The following is an 18,698-nucleotide window of genomic DNA, read 5'->3' as shown; positions in this document are numbered from 1 at the left end:
ATATAAGCCCAGGAACAAACCTAAGGAGATGAAATTAGTTAAAATCAATCAAATCCTTTAACTAGGCAGGGAGTGTCAGGTTCTGGTCAATAACAGAGACCATAGTTTCTCTTTAAGAGATATGGCAGTCAACTACACGGCAGCAGTGTGGCATAGGAAGAAGAACATGGATCAGCGGATCACATATCCACCTGCCAAGGACAACCCCAGAGGAGAAGGTGATAATATAGAGGGACTTGCCTGATACAGCTAACGTGGTGAATTCTTCACCGAGTAGAAAGAAGTATGTCAGATGTAAAGGGTTTCCTAGATAGATCCCCACAGGAGTGATAGGACTCCAGATTGTAAGGTTCAGCTGGTAATATTCGTGCTGGTGATCAAGAAGGTTAAAGGAGGACGGGGGAGAAGGGTCATGAGAGTTGATCACGGGATGCAATAGAGGGAAGAATACTATCAGGAAAAGATGTTTCCTTCACACAGGTGACCCATCGTGACAGAACACCCACGAATCGTGAACTGAGGCTGAAAGCCTGGGCTGTGTTCCCTGACTAATAGCCACGCCGAGAAATAAACTCCTATACATGGAGCTGCCTGGGACATTGACGCTTCGAGCCCTGCTTTAGTAGTATAAGGAGGACAGTGCAGTAGAAATCAGGAAAAAAAAAGGTCTGAATGAAGCAAACGCAAGAACATCTCACTGGAACTTCTTCCAGGGGGTAATAGTATGGCACGCCAATGGACCAGGTCTCAAATAAGCGGGTTATCAGGGCGAGGTAAAGGAAAGCCTTCAACGAAAAAAAGAAGTCGTTGGCACCTTGGAGAGAGTATGATGGCCTTGACGCATGGAAACATGACCAGGCAGGCCAGGTCGAGAATATAATCCCAGAAAGGGTAAGGTGGGTGACATCCAAGACTCCCTGAACAAGGCATATACGTCGTTCACAAAGGACTCTTGGGCAGGACAGAGCAGGTAAAACCAAGCATAGTCGAGATCTAGGGTATTAGTAGTAGGCCCCGTTCGACAATTTCATATTAGCGTGGACGCACGGGCTATATCAGACTTTCCCTCCGTACACGGGGTAGCCGTAAGCCTGTTTCCCGGCGTTTTCGCACTTATAATACGCCCTAACTAGCGCATGCGCGATATAGGGCTATATAGGCGTATAGAGCTTGAAAAGAGCTATCGATTAATATTGGTTTCGAGCGGTTTAGAGCGTTTGTGCGTAATCCGTGGGTCCCCTAAGTGAGTTGTAAGAAGGATGAGAGCAGGTCGGTTCGAGTCGAGTTCCACTCACCTTCGGAAACACATAATCCCGTATCCGAATAGCTGCTGCATCCCCCGACGACGTCAACTTCACCAAGTACGTTCGTATTGACGGGTCGGGGAAAACCAACTGACCAAGGGACCGTGAAGTCGTAATCCCAAGGCTTCTCACAAAGCCATGTCTGCCACGCTGCACACAACGGTCGGAGACCTCAAGATTGAGGTCTTCTGCGAGAGTGTCCCCAAAACTGCTGAAGTAAGCGCCTCGGTTCTATCATTCCCAACTCGCGCGAGTCGCGTCCCCTTCCCCGGCTAATGTGCGTGGCGCTCCAGAACTTCCTCGCGCTCTGTGCCTCTGGCTACTACGATGCATCGCCATTTCACCGTCTGATTCCCGGCTTCATGGTTCAAACAGGCGGCCCAGCATACCCTTCACCTCCCGAGAATCCCAAAGGTGGCCGGTCCATCTGGGGCGAACCTTTCGAGGACGAAATTCGACCGGCCTTACGCCACAGCTCTCGCGGCGTCATTTCCATGGCGAATAAGGGTCCCGGCACCAACGGTTCACAGTTCTTCATCCTCTTCGACAAGGCGCCACATCTTGACGGTCTTAATACCGTCTTTGGCCATTTGATCGGCGACGAGAGCACCGCTACCCTAGCCAAGATCGAGGCTGTTGAGGTCGACAAGAAGAACCGACCAAAGGACCCAATCCGAATTGAGAAGATCACCATCCACGCCAACCCTCTTGCCGGCTGAACATTTGTCCTTCGAAGACTTTTTGGAGACACCCTATACTATACCATGAGGATAGAACATTGCCCTGTTTCCGCTAGCCAACGTCGGCCACTCATAAGTTCGGACAAGGGCACGGTGTGCTAGCCTCGGCGGTCCTGTTTACAACATGCCCCTGTCCTCGAGCCCAGACAGCTCTTGTCATGTGGCCGGCTTAACGAGGAGGTCTTTACAATGTCGGTTCCAAAGTGAACGCCCCCAAACCCCCCCGCAGTGGCCATTGGCCGGAATGCCCTCGGTCATGAAGTGCTACCAGGACTACCTCGACCAATTACACATGTCCATACTCGGCTATGCCACCACGGATCTCGTGATCATTCTGGTCCTGCAATGGATGAATCTGCACCCTCGTACCTCCTAGGCTCATGGCGACGAATGGACGGGTACACGTCGTTTCGGTGCGATCAAGCATCTGAATCAATAACTAGCAGGAGCGGCCAGGACGCGACTGCGTTACCCTTTTCTCCTTCGAAGGCACCAAGGAGATAAACGTTGAACAATATGAATCCCAAAGGCGACTGCCCGTGCGTGTTCAACAAGAGCTCGATGCGAAATGTTGTCTATGAGAGACAAACTAGCAATACTTTTGAGTCGCTCCATATACTCCTCGATGCCACCTCAGTACTATCCTCATCTATGACCCCCCTCATAAGATAATTGCAGCAACCACCGCCCCGAGACGGCAGAGCTCCGTTTCTCAAAATCCGCGGATGTGACAGCACTGACTCGAGACTACTACAACACTGTGTGCGGGTGTGTGTGTCGGTTATGTGTCGCTGTTCGTTCTTCTCGCACAAGCGCGGATTCTGGCTATCCACAAAGACGAGACTTTGTGGAACAAACCTTCTCACATTGTCATTTCATGTCCTCCCCATTACCGTAACCCCACGTCTCCGACTCATATACGACCCCCTTCTTGGGCTATTCAGCATCAGGCGATTCTGCTGGCCTGCCCCAGAACTGTACTCATATCAGGAATACGAAAACACCCGCTACCTGCAAGACGCCGTGGCCAAACCTATTAGCATCGTCTAAAATACCCTTACCTCCATTGTGAAGGCGGGCTTGGATGGCTGCCAGCTCCACAGCTCCACCCATGGGACCAGGTCAAATTCCCCGGTAACGACCGCCCATTCTCTCCAAATCAGCCTCTTCTAAGACGGGGCTATTCATGCTTGCGCCGCCTCCGCCGCCGGCTTTTTGCGGCGACATCGACACCACCCCCGGGGCACCCCCGCCGCTACCGCCCCAACTTCCCCAGCTTCCGCGCGGTTCCCTTCCGTACCGCTCTGTATGTTCTCGAAAGTCTTGAGACTCCTGCTGTAGTGCGACTTCTTGAGCTGGATTACTGTTCGCGATCCCCGTATCGGCGCCGGAGTCTCCGTGAACCTGGGCCGAAGGTTGCTGCTGATGCTGACCCTGATTCTGCGTCAGGGCCAGGCTGACAGTGGAGGCCGAAGCGGAGGCCAAAGGCGGTGCCGGAGGGAGGGCGCGGTTGGGGGGCGGTCCTGGTCCCGGTCCGTGGCCGCGGTCAGGCCCCGGGCGGACAAGGTCCGGAATCTCAAGTGGGGCCTCGTGAGGTCGCTGCGGCCGGCGTGGAGAGACTGGCGGCGTCAATGCAAGCGATGCTGCAGCGGGAACCGGCGCGACAGAATTTGTAGTCGTGGACGTCCTCAAGGTCGTCGTAGTGCGGTTGCTAGCGGAGCTACTCAAACTTGCCGTCTTGCCCGCTGCCGTCACGTGGTGGCTGAGTGTCGGCAACAGAGTCTCGTGGACCTTGGGTAGAGGTCTGCCCTTGTAGAAAGCCCCATCGGACCTCGACCCGCCGAGCGATGACGACCGGGAGGAATGCCCCCCTCCCCCTCTGGGCGCAGGCCGATATGACCTCGCTGATATCGAGAAGGATCTATCCTCGCTCGCTGGTGCCGGTCGGCCTGGGACGAGGATAGTCGGTAACAGTTTGCGTTCCTTCAGTCGAGGCGGCGGAGTTAAGGGCGTTGCAGGCTGCCTAGGGACCGTGCCGGTTGGGAGGAGAACTGATATGGGCGAGCCCGTGGACTGGGGACCGTGCAGCTTGAAACGGCGCCTCACGTCTCGCAAATATCGATGATCGAACCGTTTGCGACGAAAGCACCAGAATAGGAGCCCAAGGATGGCTATTATCCCAACCACGGAGCAGATAGCGACGGCGGCCTTATCCCCAGCTGACAGTCCAGTTGAACCTTTGTTGCCCAGTTGCTCGTCGTCTTCCTGGTTTACGCCGGCTGCTTCGGAGTCACTTAATGTGGATGTAGGCGTGTGGCGTGCGGACGGCACTCTCGTCTCCCTGGTCCCAGTGGGCAAGTTCGTCGTCTTCACAGGGTTACTCGCACTTGACTCCCGCTTCTGGCAGGGCAGCCCATTTTCCGTATGCGATGTAGCAACCGCGGGACAGATGTAGGTTGGAGGAGGCAGGCCGGGGTCTTGGACGGATAGAAAGCCTAGGCTGATATGTGATAGTCAGCACTTTTCCTCGACCAAAAAAGGGAGATTTTGAGCCTTGAGATGTTCGTACTTATGGCAACGATTAATGATATTCCTAGCACTGGCTGTTGGTGAATGTCAGTCAGACTAGTACTTGTCCTATGAGTTGAACACGAAATGTTACGCAGCACTATGGTGATAACTTACGAGAGTGACGAAATTCCTCGCTCGCGTCGCTGATCAAGACACCGCAGACCGCGGAATTGCAACAATAGAGCTCCCACAGAGAAGGATCCTTATCTGCTGATTTGCCGTCCAACAGTCTTTCGCAGACGGGGACGAGGTCGTTCCCATCATATTCCGGTACTCGTCTCCGGAGGAATTGCGTCTCACACTCCTCCACACAGGCTGGCGCATTTGGAACATCGCTGGGGATGGAGCCCCAACCAACCTCCGAAGCGTCGATACAGACATCTTCCCCCCTCGACGCTTCGTCTCCCCGGGAGTCCATGTTGGTCGATGTTGTCATCGGGGGAGCACCAGGGGGTTAATCGAAACAGTCAAAAGAATGCGCCAGGTGAAATCTGGACGGGATAGAGGTCTTTGTGAATAACCTGTACAAATGTGAAGGAGGGTATGAGGGAAGAGGCGATGGATCAGCAGAGAAGCAATTGTCTAGTAACTACTATCACGGTGTCCGCAGCCCCATTGACAGACTCCTGGATACAATCACATGGTTATTATTTGACGTCAGCCAGATTGATGGCTGACAGCATCTGGTATTTTTTTTTTTTTTTTTCCCTTCGCTGTGTGGACCAGACTAGAGAACTATCCACGATCTCTCAGCCCACGGCATCGCTACACATGGATTCTCTCTTCCCTGTTCCAAGTCGACCAGGGGTCAGAGTCGTGGGAAGGCGAGCGGCATATAACAAAAGGGCTGCTGGCCACTAGACATGGTGTCAACGGTTACACGGCGCTGTGCTTGGCCGGACCAGGACGACATAGGCATTCGTATGAGAACAAAAGCTGCGAAGAAGCCCGAGGAAAACTTGAAATATGTAGGCAGCCGTCCGGCAGTGCGAGGCAAGAAAGCGTGCGATTGAGATGCGTCCAACGCTCAGCTCACATGGGAGATCGTAGCCAAACCTAAGTTATGCGGTCTTCCGTCGGGCCGCAGACTATATCAGAAAACCGCCCTTTCTGGGAAGAGAAGCTACTTTTCTCACCCCACAACCAGCCAGAAGCGCGAGCATGGCTCGGTTGATGAAGACATTGTATCTTGGAGCGCAAGTTTTCCGCAGAGCGGAGCCGAGCCCCTGGATTTCACAGCAGCTCGGTCATTCGGCGGGAAAACGAAGGACGAGGTTTGGCATCGACTCGCCTGCAACCAAGTCTGTGGTCGGATAGACCTCACTAGAATCAGCTTCTATTGTTCTTGTACCGGCCGAGAAGGGTGACACAGGCGGCCATATTTCGCGTGAACACTACAACACTACCTATCTGGGCTTCCTCCGGGGAGGACAGCATTGAAAAGCGCAGTAGACGGTAACACAAATAAACCAACTATCCGCGGAAAAAATAGGACGGACTCGCGGGATGGTTTAAGGGGAAATGGGGGGGTTTTTTTTAGGATCGCCGTTATACGATACACTACTCCCCAAGTCGAACGTCCCTCTGTCCCTAGCGAAATCTCGAGACATGCATGTTGCAGTCCCTGTAGCGGCCGGCGGTCGTGTCCAGACACAGCTTAGACGATGGCCATATTGCATTATATGATGAAGCAAAAACCGCCGGGAAGGTTGCCACTCCTGTCCAATGACTTTGCCCCTTACGCGAAGAGCCACAATGACCCCTCCGTGACATTCGGGTGCCGGAAGTTTGCATATCAGTCTATAACCCAAGAGTCGAGGTCTTCGGTTCCTCATTCTTGTTTGTTTTCTCTAACCCCCACTGGGCCCATTGGGCTGGACTCAGAGGTTTGGAGAGATACTTGAGCTTCTCAGGTGGTACGTCTGCCATCACCGTACAAGGCATTCACTGGAGACCGACCCTCGACAAGAGCAATCGCGAGGGTCACGAAGATAAGTCGGTGAGGTAGGGAAGGCAGACTGCATCACACTCGGCAACAGAGAAACTCACAAGCTTCACCGCTACCTCAAGGAAGGCCGTAAATACCGGCAGAAGTGGGCTCGATAAGTGGACTGCAACCACAACCACAACCACAACTGCAACCACAACTGCAACTGCAACTACAGCGAGTGAGCATGGAGCCGCGAGATCCAGGTCGGCGAAGTGACGGTCGAGTGACGGGCCACCTCCTAACAATGGCATCGATGCAGTGGAGATCGCAATGCAAATACCCGTGTCACTCGTGACCATTGGGCTCTCTACCCCTGGGTCATAGGCCAGTCCTGGAGCTTTTTCGTCGGGGTTCAACCTAATCGACAGGCAGGGCCATTACCACAAGCGGTGAGAGACTCAATCTTCAGGACTCCCTCCTTCAGGGCAATGGACATGATGACGGCTCGAGAGCTATGGCCTTTCACGCGGATGTCTGTCGTAGATGGATTCGGCAACATGTCGGTCATCCCGACTAGGAATTACTGAGCTTACTCCGTACCAGGTAGGCTCTCATTTTCGTGTGGCTTCTCGTGTTAGATAATGTGCCGACATGTCGTAGCCAATGAGGCGTCCCTTCGTGTTGAATATGTCGATGTTATTGGGATTTTTGTTGCCGCGCCGGCATATTTGGTCTTTGCCAGGATATCAAAACAGTCAGTGAGGTCTCACCTGGACGTTGCTCTGCACAATACTCAAAATAAGTAGCCCAGACGGGTTCTTGTCTCGTTCGCAAACAAACCAAAAAGTAAAAAAGGTGACAAGGGGCAATCGGGGATGTATATGAGCTTCATGGATGCTCCGTCCTATTTTGGGATTGACAGGACGTGACGTTCACACCCAAACAAAAAGAATGCGTTACGAACGCCGATACACGTGTAGTGTAGGTCTTGTTTTCCGAGTCGTAGATACACCAACCCACGGGTTTCGCTTATTCGCCGACGTTTATCCTAATAGGAGGGCATTGAAGGCGACTTCTCTGCATCTGATTCCGATTGAGCTTCATTTTGAAATAATAAAAAAGAAGAAAAAGGTGGAAATGAGAAAAAAGTGAGTGGACGATCCGCGAATCGAACGCGGGACCTTCAGCATGCTAAGCAGACGTTATACCACTAAACCAATCGCCCGATGAATATTGTTCTATTGCTTATACTCCACATGCTATAAGCCTACTGGAGTATTGGGGCAACATATGTAACCGTACTTCGTACAAAGTCCCCGCCCCCTTTTAGGACACACCCCTGCCAGACCTCGGCTTATTATTAATCTGACATCTCCCGGTTCAGGCGAATGCGTTCACTGTTTACAAGTCGTGCCTCGGCGTCTACTATCCCCAAACAGCCGACAGGATGGTCGAGGCAGATGGTTTCTTTCTTGTTGTTAACTTCTTGCATTCTTAAAACAAAACGGTCGACGGGAACTAGGCCACAGTTATCTTACTATACGCAGTGAAACGCCGTAACACCACTCTCTCACTATGGCCGACAAGGCAAAGCAGAGAATCGAGGCCCTTGGGAAGCAACTCGACCATGGTATCCCCGCCATCAAGAAGACCGCCGGGAGCTCCAATGGGCCGCGAGTCCAGGACAAGGTCATAATCATCACCGGTGCGGCTATGTCCCCTTTCATGCTAGTCGGCCCATAAGCGCCTCGAATTCAATTCGTATCTTTTGATGATGATTGCGCCGGCTTCCTCTCCCCATTGTACAGAGCCCATAGTAATTACTTCTCTCCTACTCACATTCCCCGTATAGGTGCCAATTCACCCCTGGGCATCGGCCGCGCAACGGCTCACCAACTGGCCGAGAATGGTGCCAAAGCGCTCTATCTCTGCGACATGGACGGCAGCCATCTGGAGACCCACAAGCGCGAGATCAATGCCCTGTTCCCAGATGTCCAGGTTCACGTGAGGCAGTTTGACGCCGCCTATGAGGCAGCCGTCAAGGATGTAGTCGCCCACGCCATCCAGTCCTACGGCCGGCTCGACGTTTTCTTCGCCAATGCTGGCATCACAGGGCCTTTGGCGCTCTTCACCGCTATATCGGAGAAGGACTTCATGCACAATTTGCGGACAAATGTCCTGAGGTAGGTCGTGCCCCCAAGTTCCGGAGTATCCCTGCGTCATTATACCCCGTCTATGCGAGAAAGACTCGGTCGGATGGCTGTAGGTTCGGTACCTGTATTACAGGCCACCTTTCTGATAACCGATTGTTCCTCTTTCATTACAGTGTCTTTCTGGCCGCCAAACACGCGGCCCCCGCCATGCGTCAGACCTCCAAGGACAAGCCAACGTCCCAGGGCAGCATCATCGCCACGGCCTCGGTGGCCGGCATCCGTTCCAACGCAGGGACCACCCCCTACTCCGCCGCCAAGGCCGCCGTCATCTCCCTCGCCCAGACCATGTCGTACCAGCTCGCAGGCACAAACATCCGCGTGAATGCCATCTGTCCGGGCCTCATCGAAACGGGTATGACTGCCGACGTGTACGAGGCCGCGCGGGCGCGTGGCACGGAAAAGAGGATCGGGCAGCTCAACCCTACCAAGAGAGGAGGACACGCCGACGAGATTGCGCGGGTGGCCCTGTTCCTAGCCAGTGACGAGAGTAGCTATGTGAACGGACAAGCGTGGGCCGTCGACGGCGGGCTCAGCGCCGGTCATCCGTACGTCCCGGGAAGGCTGGGCTAGCTAGGTAGCTTGACGCCAATCTTTGCTCCGTGCCTAATCCTTTTTCTTCGTTCTCGCCTAGGAACCCCCCCCCCCCCCCCCCCCCCCCCCCCCCCGGGCAGGGTGCCCTTTTAATCCTGTGAATGCAACCAAGTTGTTGAAAACCTCCCTCCCAGGTGAGAATGGTTTCACGGTGCGGACGAATTCCTCATGTATCTACATCCATTGGTCTAGGAGCAGCATCTTTCTCCAGTTGCCGAATCCGCCCGGTGATGCCTTCCTTCCATATGCGGTATTCTATGCGCTTCTGCTCACTTAGAAAGTCGTATCTGTCTTGGAACATGGTGTCTGCTCGGCGTACTGTCACCTTGACAGCTGACATGCCCCCCTCTTGACCGCCAAGCCCGCTTCGCTTTTCCCTCCTCGAATTGTCATCGTCATCAATGCGGTCAGCTGCTGCGATGACCTCACCAAGACACCGAAACCAGTCGTCCTCCAGGCAGCCACGGGTGGTAATCTCCTCCGCGGCGGCATCAAAGTCCCTGGCTTTGAGCGTGTGCCAACCTTCCCACGCATCTTCGTCGCTGAGCCCTTTCTGGGTCGCCATGGGCAGCTGCTGCTCTCTGGCCTTGGCCATCAGGCCCAGTACCTCTTTGCGTGCGGGGACGTAGGTGTCGCGGTTGATCTCCTGTCCGGTCCGTATCTTGAGCACCTGTTGGGTGACCAAGAAGTATAAGACTCCGCAGAGCGCGGTCAGATTGCCCAGCACCCATTCGTCGCGAGTCCTGCGGCCGCCAGGGGCGACGATAGACTCCACTCCGGCCAGTATGTTCGGGGCGAATCGTACGTATCCCGTCTCTCGGCATATGAAGCGTATTGTGGGTTGGAGCCACGGATGGAGGCCGGATCCCTCGGTTAGGGGAACGGTTAGGGGAACAGCTTTCCCGGTGGATTTTGAGGGTGTGTCGGGTGCGGAACGGAACATGGCTAGAGACTGGTCTTTCCCGGGCGTCGGTCTCGAAGGGAGGGGACGGCCGGAGTCACGCGTGTCGCGCAGCCTCGAACGAGGGGTACCATTTTTGCCTGGCGTACGGGGCCCTCCGGTAGCTGGTAATATATTGTCGAGATGCGCGTATAGACGCTTGTAGATGCGTGGGGGGATTGGGGGTCGTGGTTCGATCGGAGGGAGATTCAGGGAGATTTTGAGTCTGCGGTTGACATCGATCAGTGAGCGCACAACTATGTGCAAATTTCCACCAGAGTCATATACCTCTCACAAGCAATGTGGCAGCAAGCGTAGAGCCGTGCAACCTCCTCCTCGGTCTTGAGGGTGCTGGCACGAAGTCTAGACTGGGCAAGTAATGATCCTGCCAACTCGACAACAGGAGGAGGCAAGGCCGAGCTGTGTGTAGGCATCAGCGATAAGAGAATCGGCTCAATTGATCGGCTCATGATGACCAGGCTGTAATAATATGGTGGTCAAAGGCAGGGCAGAGTAGGGTCTGTGGTGATTCCTCGATGTAGTGTGACCGTGGGAGTGAAGACTGAAAGAGGGAGCGAGATCGACCTCTGCCTTTACGTTGTGGTTCCCTCGTGTACCCAAGGTACCTAGTGTGGGTCGAAGCTTCTCGGCTTCTGCACCTCTTGCACTGTGAACAGCCTCAGTTAGGTACCTTAGCACATTAGCACTGACTTAATCCCTGACCCCGGGCGACCCCACCCAGGTACCTTAGATCGGTGGACGATCCCGAACCTGCAAGTGCAACCGTGACCCAATTGCCGCGTCTCCCAATTGCCTCATCCTACACGTGTACGTCTTCGAAATACGGTATCCGTACCTCCTCTTCTCTCCTTCTCTCATATCACATCTTAGAACGGCTGCTTTTCGACTGAGATACCCAAGTCGGCCAGAGTCTGTCCAACATCTCTCGTCTACTTCATCCCCAAATGTCTCGGCTCCTGCTCTTGGGTCTTGCCCTTGCAGGCCCTGTGGTTGCCCACGGCGGACATGCCGGCCAGGCGCCCATCCTTGCCGACGATGCGGATTGGATGACGAAACATATGGCCGGTACGAGACGACACTATAGCGCTCATCGTCCTTCTATTACCTTACCTTTCCTCTTCTTCTGCCCTTGCTAACTCTCTTATTCTGGCTACTAGAGGAGCATCACATCGACGGCTGGGACGCGAAGTCGTTCTTTGCACTCCACGACTACAACAGCGATGGTTTATGGCAGATCGATGAGGTTATACGTACCTACGGCTTGATGGACGAGTCGAACAAGGACATGCCCCAAGATAAGAAACTCGCGATTGCGCGCGAAGTCATCGAGCTCATAGACAGCAACGGGGATGGCGTCGTCAGCAGGGAGGAATGGGACCACTACATAGAGGCCGGCGAGACGCTGCCTGACATGGACACAGGCCCTGGCCATCACGGAGACGACGAGTACGAATACGAGATACACCATTGGGAGAAGTGAGTCGACGGCCTGCAAGAAGAAGAAGATTATGGACACTGCTTTGCCAGGGTGGTGCACTGTTCGTTGTTGCTAACCAGTTGCATGATGGCAGGTATCATGACGAAAACACCAAGCTCGAGGACCTCACGCACCCCGAAGATATTGAGCATTTTAAAAAGCACGAGGAGATGGAGGAGGAAGAAGAGCGCATTGCAAATATGGAGAAGATGGCCATTGTGGAGGCGAATATTCCGTCCAAATTCATGAGAAGGTGGTGATGAGTAGTAAGTAACACGGGATATGAGATGGGACCCAGGAATGATATTTGACGAAGTATGGATTGTTGCTTAGGGACATGAATTTTCTGTATATATCCTCTTAATACATACGTCGAAGACGCAGTGCCACACGTCGGGCGCATATGTTTTGACCAGTTCAACATGTTCTACTTTGGCATGGCGCGAATTTCCAGTCCCGTTCTTTTCCGAGACTGCTGCACAGTCGTCAAATAAATTTTGTATCTCCTCGCGTCTGCGTCCCAAATCACTGAAGCCGACGTTCTCGTGGAGATGCAGCCAGCTGACTTCCCCTTCGAGAGCGGCCATGTCCCAGGCAGGGCGCCACGTCTCCTCACTGGTAGGGAGCATGCCGGCATTGACGTGGACGATGTCAAGTCTCAGCCCCGACGCTCTGATATCTTGCAGTCTGCGGGCGGCTTCCCGGTTGTCTTCCAGAAACACGATGATCCTTTCGTCGCCGGACACGAGCTCGGCCGAGGGACGGAGCAAGTCGTCCCCCTTCACAATCTTCACTCCCCATCCATTTGCCTTGCCGCCGCGACACAGGGCCTCGACGCTCCATGGGTTGAGTTCCCAGCAAAGGACGCGAAGCCGGAGCCGCGCATATGAGAATGTGAAATAGCCGATCCCGGCGTACAAGTCCACTGCCCACTGGCCCTCGGACCCAGGAGCAACGGCGAATCGGTGCGGCCAGGTGTCGTCGTTATGGAAGTTCAGAAGGCGGGCCTTCTCCTTGACGTTGCCCCGGCTGAACATTGTCCACCGCGGCGCCCAGGTCTGGTAGATTCCGTTCTGCTTGGTCGAAACCCACAGGGCCCGATCAAAATCTTCAGCGGACGGATTAGCGGGTGCCTGGCTTGGACCGAAATCACCGTACAACATCCTCAGCCCCTTGGGAGATCGGAGGACATTGTCGGTCCTATCAGCTTCCTGAGCAACCCCGTCGTCCGAAACCGGATCATGGGCGGGGCACCGTACAGGTATGCCTTCGTTGATGGCCAGATGAGTCGACAACCCCGAGTGACTGTGGGTTCGAGATATCTCGTCTAATATGGCTACCCAGAGATGATGGAGACTGGGCTCGTCGAGCTGGGGATGAGACAAAAGCGCACGCCATTGAGGGGTGTGAAAACTGCCAGCGGGGAGTAAGACCAGAGGCTCGTATACAGAGAAGCGTTTAGGTGTTTGTGCGAGGAGAGCATTATGACGGCCTAAGCCCGTAACGCTCTCGACCTCAACGGGAACCGTTGCAAGCCACTTCCTGGTGGCTAAAACGATCGGGTTTTCCGCCTTGACCTTTGGCGGCCGACATTGACTTTTTGTGGCTGTTGTCATATCTTTAACAATAAGCTGGATTAGGTTTCCTGGCTTTTCCATCAACAAAACCCAGAGGCGTCACTGAGTACCCAGGTAGACATCCAGCCATTTCGGCCAAGGTTTCTGACCGAAGTGGAGACAGCAACTAGGTGTGGGGACATGCATGAACACGGAAACACCAACTCTTTTCCGTACGAAACGCGTTCGCCGGAACCGTCACCTCCAAATTTCTTGCACATGCGAAGTAAATTATCCGTACAAATTCTCTGAGAATTACGAATGGAGAGATGTCCAGACTGACGTCTCGCTCCAAAACTGCCAAATGGACTCCCTATTATCGGCGCATCTCGCCTATCTGAGCAATGCAGCTCATCTACTCCGGGGGTCAGCGCCCGAAACATCGGCCTACCTGATGAGCCGCCGCAATGAGGTCATGTTCGCCCATGAGATCGAACAAACGGAACATCAACGGCTTCACGTGTGTGGGTGCTGTGGCCATATCATGGTACCGGGTCAAGGGACCACTTTGACCATCGAGGCGGCAACGAATGCCTTGCGGAAATGGAGGAAGAGCCATGCTCTTCAGGCAGAGCAACGCACAGCTGCCGCTCAACAACAAACTGAACAATCAAATCGGACGACGCGAGCTTCGGAAGAGAGGGGGCGAATGCGGCAAGTAATCCAATGCGGTAGCTGTCATCGTGCCACCACCGTTGTCGTCCCCAAACTTGCTAGGGGGGCTGGACACAATGGCCGGGCCAAAGGCAAAAGCAAAGGAAAAGCAAAATCTGCCGAAGTGGTCGAGAGTAAGCAAACCACCACAGAAAGTCTGACGACAATCGCTGGGGAGAAGCCCGTGGGGAAGTCCATTCCCACCACCTCGGTAGCGGCGAGAGCAGAAGATGGATCAAAGAGGTCCACGCCAATGACGGGAGCAACAACAACAGCAACGAAGGCCAATGCCAATGCCAGCAGCAAGAAACGCGCCAAGCAGAGGAAAGCAGGGCTCCAAGCGTTGTTGGATCAAGCACAAACCTCTTCCCGCAATCTCAGTCTCGCAGATTTCAGGAAAAAATAAGAGAGGTATTCAATCACAATGCTCGCCACATCGGATACGCCCTGCATCCGTTGCACGTCGCACGTCGCACCTTACCGCGTCGCATTACCAACAATTTTGCTGCCCGCGACCAGATTCGACCAGGTGCCTGGGGAACGTTCTGGAAGCCGCCGGTGATGACCATCCCGTTTGAGGTACCTTGGGTAGCTTCGGTACCTTGTCCTACCTTTTCTAAGGTATCTACCTACCCCAAACTCCAGCTGGCTAAGGTATTTGGGGTCTAATTGGGAAGTGCTCCGCACCTTATATGGCACCTACTCAAGTATCTGGAGCCACTATTGTCGGTCATGTTGGTTCTCTTGATGTGTTGAGCTGGTACATTTGCTTCGATGGTACTTGTGGAGCTGACATGACCGAACCCCGCGACTATCTACTAGGCCCCCTCCGTTGAAGTTGCCCCTCCATCGGGGGAAAAAAATAAAGAAGGGAAAAAATATTCACGACCAATCCTGTACCCCGCCGTTATATTTTATGACACCACCCCGCCATCGACATCTGCTCTGTTCAACTCAACTCTGGTGTCACTTCAACGCCCGACACAAAAGAACATTTCGTCGCGTAGTTCTTCGAGATCGCGCGGGAGCATACAATCTCGTCTACATACAGCCTACTTGTGTGAACAAGCAAGAAAAAGAAGAAAAAATGGCGACCGAGAACAAGGCAAACGCCAAAGATTTTTTCGAGACCATCGGCCAGAAGGTCGATCCGTCCTCTGAAGACATCCAACCCGTTGAGGAGATCGAGTCTCTCTGCATGAATTGCGGGGGAAATGTACGTTAATTCGACGACAGCATGCAATGGTCCTAGCTTTCTCGCGAGACGTTGATCGCTGACTACTTTTACTCTACAGGGTATCACCCGGCTGCTCCTCACGTCTATACCTTACTTCCGTGAGATCATCATCATGTCCTTCTCCTGCGAACACTGTGGGCTCCGCAATAACGAAGTTCAACCCGCTGGCACCATCCAACCCAAGGGAACTCACTATGAACTACGCCTGACTGCGATGCCCGACTTTGCCCGTCAGGTTGTCAAGTCCGATACTGCTACCGTCAAATTTATCGAACTCGACATCGAGGTCCCTCCCGGAAAGGGCCAGCTCACCAACGTCGAAGGCTTGTTGATGAGCATCGTTGAGGATCTCCAATTTGGTCAAGAAACCCGGAAAGAGGAGGCGCCCGAGGTTCACGATAAGGTGGCCGCGGTCATCGATAAGGGCCGAGCCATGTTGGCCGGCGAAGCTTTCCCCTTCCGAGTCACCATCGACGATCCGGCCGGAAACTCCTTCATCACTCCAGACCTGAAAGACGGCGTGGGCAAGTGGGAGAAGCACGAATATCAGCGGACGCCGGCCCAGAACGAGGCTCTGGGCTTGTCCGCCGACAGCGGCGACGTAGGCGCCGACGGAAGCCGCCCGGACGGCCAACCGGGCCTTGACGCCGACGGGAACATCATCCCCAACGAGGTCTACAGCTTCCCTGCCAGCTGCCCGGGATGCATGAAGCATTGCACGACGCACATGAAGATGGTCGACATCCCTCACTTCAAGCAGGTCGTCCTCATGTCCACGGTCTGCCACCTCTGCGGCTACCGTTCCAACGACGTCAAGACCGGCGGCGAGATCCCCGAGAAGGGAGAAAAGATCACCATCTCTGTGCAGAGTTCGACGGACCTGTCGCGCGATATCCTCAAATCGGAGAGCTGCCAACTTGAGTGTCCAGAACTCGGCCTGTCCGTCAACCCGGGCACGCTCGGAGGCCGCTTCACCACCATCGAAGGCCTCTTGACCCAGGTGCGCAACGACCTGCACTCGCAGATCTTCGAGGCAGACGGTGGCGCCGCGGGCCAGGGCGGCGACTCGCTTGTCCCCGAGGAGAAGGCCAGATGGACCGAGTTCTTTGACGGGCTGGACTCTGCTATCAATGGCGAGCGGCCTTTTACTGTGATCCTGACCGATCCGCTTGCCAGCAGCTACGTGCAGTCGCTTGTCGACCCCCCTGCACCCGACCCACAGATCACTAGGGAGTCGTACGAGCGGGCGGAAGAGGAGGAGGAGGACCTAGGACTCCTGGACATGAAAGTGGAAGGGTACGAGGAGGATGCAGAAAGGACAAAGACGGAGGAGGCAAAGACGGAGGAGGCAAAGACGGAAGAGCAGGCCAACGGCGAGAAGGCGGATGACGCTAGCCAGAGGTAGTGGTCGGGGGGGGGCTGGGCAGCTAGGAGTAAGAGCAATGTGCACGACGGAAATGACGATAGACTATGCTTGGTCTCGAGACATCTTTGCATCATCCGACTGCTTTGGTAGGAACATACTAGCACTTTTTTTTTACGGTAAAAGAGGAGGCATGGATTGTTTCTCGCACCTTGGATTTTCTCGTGAGATGAGTGGTTGGTACATCACAACTCTCTTACTCATATATATTCATCTATATCCCATTCACACGTCTCATCTAGATACCAAATGCTTTGATATCCTTGATCAAATCTACAATGCTTTTTTCCAAGGGAATCCAGTCAATGCCCAAGATGGCATTGGTCTCTGAACTGTCGTAGTTGAACAGCTTGTCCGCAGGGGGATACTCTCCGCCAGTGACCTCGGGTCCTGGCAGGCGGTCCTTCAGCTCGGGGAAATTCTCGCGGGCAGCCTTGGCAATCTCGGCGTTGCAGAAGCGGCCAGCAGTGGCGAAGAGGCGGTGACCACCACCAGCCTCGGGACGCTCGAGGGCACGCAGATGGGCGAGGGCAACATCGCGGACATCGATCCAGAGGAAAGGGGGCCCTGTCTCGGGGACGCTGGATTTCCAGTCGCCGCGGGCGAGGGCGACGACACGCTCGTTGGAGGTGTTGATGGCGTCGAGGCTGGCGAGGTGGTGGATCACGGGACCGAGGACCAGGGGCGGGCAGATGGTGACGAGGTCGAAAGAGGGCTTGCTGGAGTCGACGAAGTCCCAAGCGGCGCGCTCGGCGAGCGTCTTGGAGGCGCGGTAGGCGGTAGGCTTGGAGCGGTGGATGTCGTCTATGGTGACCGGGTTCCAGGTCCGTTCGGAGAAGACTACGCTGGGATCTTCGAGGCGGGTTTCATCCAGGATGGAGGCGAAGGAAGAGGTGATGACCACCCGTTTCACGCTTGGGGCTGAGCGGTGCAGGGCTTTCAGGATGCCTGTCGTGCCGATGACGGCCGGGTTGACGACTTCGGTGAGGGGATCGGCTGGGATAGGGGTAGTTTGTCCAAGTTAGTTTTGACGGTCCGGGCAGCGAGAATGGAGAGGACAGGAGGGCAGATGAGAAGGGACGAACGTACTCCACTTGTAATGGAAAGGCGAAGCAGTGTGCAAGACGGCTTCCAGGCCGGGCGTCTTGACCACTTCGTCAAAGGCATCCTCGCGAGCAATGTCTGGGACGATCACGACGTCGAGAACGTCCCGGCCGAGGTCCTTGTGGGCATCGCGAATCTTCTGGGCCTTTTCTTCAGACCGTACAGTCGTAACAACTTGGTGGCCGGCTTCGAGCAGCTGCTCCAAGATATGGGCTGGTCGGTGTTAAGTCAATATAAAGGAGTCATGAGAAAAGGCTTCCTTGCCGCTCCCAGAAAACCTATCCTTTGAGCATCAGAAGGAATTGTGGCCAGGGTCGGACTGAGCGTTCTCTAAAGGAAGCTCAGATAGGACAAGTGATGCTAATGGGGAGATACGGACATACCGGCAATGAAGCCCGAGCCACCTGTTTGAATATACGAAAATATATCAGCATACTCCTGAACATCGTCTAAACGCAGGAGACGGGGACAGTTTGACAGCGGAACCCCAGGTAGAAGACAGGGCTAACCTGTGAGAAGAATCTTGGTCATTTTCTAGGTTATATATGATGCCCCTGTCAACCCGAGTGAAGGTAGAGAATACGTCTTGAGCACGAGAGCAGGACAAATATCGAAGCTGCGGAGCGCGGAACTGAGTTTGGCTGGAGTAGCGTCCAGCAGTCTGCGTCCAGAAATAGGAAGACAAATCGGGAAGGAAATGAAAGAGGAGCAAGGGAGCGTGCGAAGTTGCTGTAGTATATGCGTAAGTAAAGTACGTTGGTAAGTAATAGTTGTTTATTTCTACTCGGATCTTGGGATCCGACGTCGGTAGATGACCTCCTTATATACGGAGTCGTGAGGCAGTACACTAGTGTACTTTACGGGAGCAAACTGAAAC

General features: G+C 54.3%; 11 protein-coding genes and 1 non-coding gene across 12 annotated transcripts; 7 read left to right on the top strand and 5 right to left on the bottom strand.

Moving 5' to 3' along the window:
• Positions 1-1,442: 1,442 nt before the first annotated feature.
• SODALDRAFT_319933 (peptidyl-prolyl cis-trans isomerase) lies at positions 1,443-2,023 on the top strand (the record flags this gene model as incomplete). Its single annotated transcript, XM_028609487.1, has 2 exons — positions 1,443-1,520; positions 1,598-2,023. The coding sequence occupies 2 exons, from the start codon at positions 1,443-1,445 to the stop codon at positions 2,021-2,023; spliced, it is 504 nt and encodes a 167-aa protein (XP_028471295.1).
• Positions 2,024-2,068: 45 nt separating this feature from the next.
• Positions 2,069-2,420, top strand: SODALDRAFT_355699 (hypothetical protein; the record flags this gene model as incomplete). Its single annotated transcript, XM_028613846.1, has 2 exons — positions 2,069-2,137; positions 2,274-2,420. 2 exons carry the CDS (start codon positions 2,069-2,071, stop codon positions 2,418-2,420), a joined length of 216 nt encoding a protein of 71 aa, XP_028471294.1.
• Positions 2,421-3,166: 746 nt separating this feature from the next.
• Positions 3,167-5,173, bottom strand: SODALDRAFT_348199 (hypothetical protein; the record flags this gene model as incomplete). The annotated part of the gene is made up of 3 exons (XM_028613350.1): positions 4,730-5,173; positions 4,614-4,647; positions 3,167-4,544 (listed from the first exon to the last, which is right to left on the bottom strand). The coding sequence occupies exons 1-3, from the start codon at positions 5,049-5,051 to the stop codon at positions 3,167-3,169; spliced, it is 1,734 nt and encodes a 577-aa protein (XP_028471293.1). The 5' UTR covers positions 5,052-5,173.
• Positions 5,174-7,173: 2,000 nt separating this feature from the next.
• On the top strand, positions 7,174-7,365 carry SODALDRAFT_327681 (hypothetical protein; the record flags this gene model as incomplete). The annotated part of the gene is made up of 1 exon (XM_028610496.1): positions 7,174-7,365. A coding segment is annotated over exon 1 (161 nt), but the record flags the coding sequence as incomplete, so codon positions are not given.
• Positions 7,366-7,698: 333 nt separating this feature from the next.
• Positions 7,699-7,770, bottom strand: SODALDRAFT_t15. Its single transcript has one exon. It is a non-coding gene; the product is annotated as a tRNA-Ala (tRNA).
• A 179-nt stretch (positions 7,771-7,949) lies between these two features.
• On the top strand, positions 7,950-9,400 carry SODALDRAFT_327679 (NAD(P)-binding protein). Its single transcript, XM_028610495.1, has 3 exons — positions 7,950-8,250; positions 8,398-8,728; positions 8,872-9,400. The coding sequence occupies exons 1-3, from the start codon at positions 8,121-8,123 to the stop codon at positions 9,326-9,328; spliced, it is 918 nt and encodes a 305-aa protein (XP_028471291.1). The 5' UTR covers positions 7,950-8,120; the 3' UTR covers positions 9,329-9,400.
• Positions 9,401-9,426: 26 nt separating this feature from the next.
• Positions 9,427-10,832, bottom strand: SODALDRAFT_327677 (hypothetical protein). Its single transcript, XM_028610494.1, has 2 exons — positions 10,578-10,832; positions 9,427-10,515 (listed from the first exon to the last, which is right to left on the bottom strand). The coding sequence occupies exons 1-2, from the start codon at positions 10,757-10,759 to the stop codon at positions 9,516-9,518; spliced, it is 1,182 nt and encodes a 393-aa protein (XP_028471290.1). The 5' UTR covers positions 10,760-10,832; the 3' UTR covers positions 9,427-9,515.
• A 262-nt stretch (positions 10,833-11,094) lies between these two features.
• On the top strand, positions 11,095-12,218 carry SODALDRAFT_327676 (hypothetical protein). Its single transcript, XM_028610493.1, has 3 exons — positions 11,095-11,375; positions 11,468-11,786; positions 11,882-12,218. Exons 1-3 carry the CDS (start codon positions 11,255-11,257, stop codon positions 12,045-12,047), a joined length of 606 nt encoding a protein of 201 aa, XP_028471289.1. The 5' UTR covers positions 11,095-11,254; the 3' UTR covers positions 12,048-12,218.
• On the bottom strand, positions 12,117-13,550 carry SODALDRAFT_355692 (hypothetical protein; the record flags this gene model as incomplete). Its single annotated transcript, XM_028613845.1, has 2 exons — positions 12,117-13,383; positions 13,468-13,550. 2 exons carry the CDS (start codon positions 13,548-13,550, stop codon positions 12,117-12,119), a joined length of 1,350 nt encoding a protein of 449 aa, XP_028471288.1.
• A 157-nt stretch (positions 13,551-13,707) lies between these two features.
• SODALDRAFT_355691 (hypothetical protein) lies at positions 13,708-14,635 on the top strand (the record flags this gene model as incomplete). The annotated part of the gene is made up of 2 exons (XM_028613844.1): positions 13,708-14,437; positions 14,577-14,635. 2 exons carry the CDS (start codon positions 13,708-13,710, stop codon positions 14,633-14,635), a joined length of 789 nt encoding a protein of 262 aa, XP_028471287.1.
• A 509-nt stretch (positions 14,636-15,144) lies between these two features.
• Positions 15,145-16,699, top strand: SODALDRAFT_268965 (zf-ZPR1-domain-containing protein; the record flags this gene model as incomplete). Its single annotated transcript, XM_028607633.1, has 2 exons — positions 15,145-15,273; positions 15,353-16,699. The coding sequence occupies 2 exons, from the start codon at positions 15,145-15,147 to the stop codon at positions 16,697-16,699; spliced, it is 1,476 nt and encodes a 491-aa protein (XP_028471286.1).
• A 200-nt stretch (positions 16,700-16,899) lies between these two features.
• SODALDRAFT_327673 (ketoreductase) lies at positions 16,900-18,577 on the bottom strand. The gene is made up of 4 exons (XM_028610492.1): positions 18,331-18,577; positions 18,205-18,225; positions 17,807-18,034; positions 16,900-17,713 (listed from the first exon to the last, which is right to left on the bottom strand). Exons 1-4 carry the CDS (start codon positions 18,350-18,352, stop codon positions 16,956-16,958), a joined length of 1,029 nt encoding a protein of 342 aa, XP_028471285.1. The 5' UTR covers positions 18,353-18,577; the 3' UTR covers positions 16,900-16,955.
• Positions 18,578-18,698: the final 121 nt, after the last annotated feature.

The sequence above is a fragment of the Sodiomyces alkalinus genome (assembly GCF_003711515.1).
Source record: "Sodiomyces alkalinus F11 unplaced genomic scaffold SODALscaffold_1, whole genome shotgun sequence".
NCBI classification, from domain to species: domain Eukaryota; kingdom Fungi; phylum Ascomycota; class Sordariomycetes; order Glomerellales; family Plectosphaerellaceae; genus Sodiomyces; species Sodiomyces alkalinus.
This window is presented reverse-complemented; position numbering and strand designations above follow the sequence as displayed.

What these genes read in the sequence shown, in the direction of transcription:
- SODALDRAFT_327679 (XM_028610495.1), top strand. Translation starts at nt 8,121, where the DNA reads ATGGCCGACAAGGCAAAGCAGAGAATCGAGGCCCTTGGGAAGCAACTC. An exon ending in CAAGGTCATAATCATCACCG is followed by an intron (nt 8,251 to 8,397) that starts GTGCGGCTATGT and finishes TTCCCCGTATAG; the next exon opens with GTGCCAATTCACCCCTGGGC. An exon ending in TTGCGGACAAATGTCCTGAG is followed by an intron (nt 8,729 to 8,871) that starts GTAGGTCGTGCC and finishes CTTTCATTACAG; the next exon opens with TGTCTTTCTGGCCGCCAAAC.
- SODALDRAFT_327677 (XM_028610494.1), bottom strand. Translation starts at nt 10,759, where the DNA reads ATGAGCCGATCAATTGAGCCGATTCTCTTATCGCTGATGCCTACACAC. An exon ending in TGCCACATTGCTTGTGAGAG is followed by an intron (nt 10,516 to 10,577) that starts GTATATGACTCT and finishes TGTCAACCGCAG; the next exon opens with ACTCAAAATCTCCCTGAATC.
- SODALDRAFT_327676 (XM_028610493.1), top strand. Translation starts at nt 11,255, where the DNA reads ATGTCTCGGCTCCTGCTCTTGGGTCTTGCCCTTGCAGGCCCTGTGGTT. An exon ending in GATGACGAAACATATGGCCG is followed by an intron (nt 11,376 to 11,467) that starts GTACGAGACGAC and finishes TCTGGCTACTAG; the next exon opens with AGGAGCATCACATCGACGGC. An exon ending in GAGATACACCATTGGGAGAA is followed by an intron (nt 11,787 to 11,881) that starts GTGAGTCGACGG and finishes GCATGATGGCAG; the next exon opens with GTATCATGACGAAAACACCA.
- SODALDRAFT_327673 (XM_028610492.1), bottom strand. Translation starts at nt 18,352, where the DNA reads ATGACCAAGATTCTTCTCACAG. An exon ending in GACCAAGATTCTTCTCACAG is followed by an intron (nt 18,226 to 18,330) that starts GTTAGCCCTGTC and finishes ATATTCAAACAG; the next exon opens with GTGGCTCGGGCTTCATTGCC. An exon ending in GCCTTTCCATTACAAGTGGA is followed by an intron (nt 17,714 to 17,806) that starts GTACGTTCGTCC and finishes CCCCTATCCCAG; the next exon opens with CCGATCCCCTCACCGAAGTC.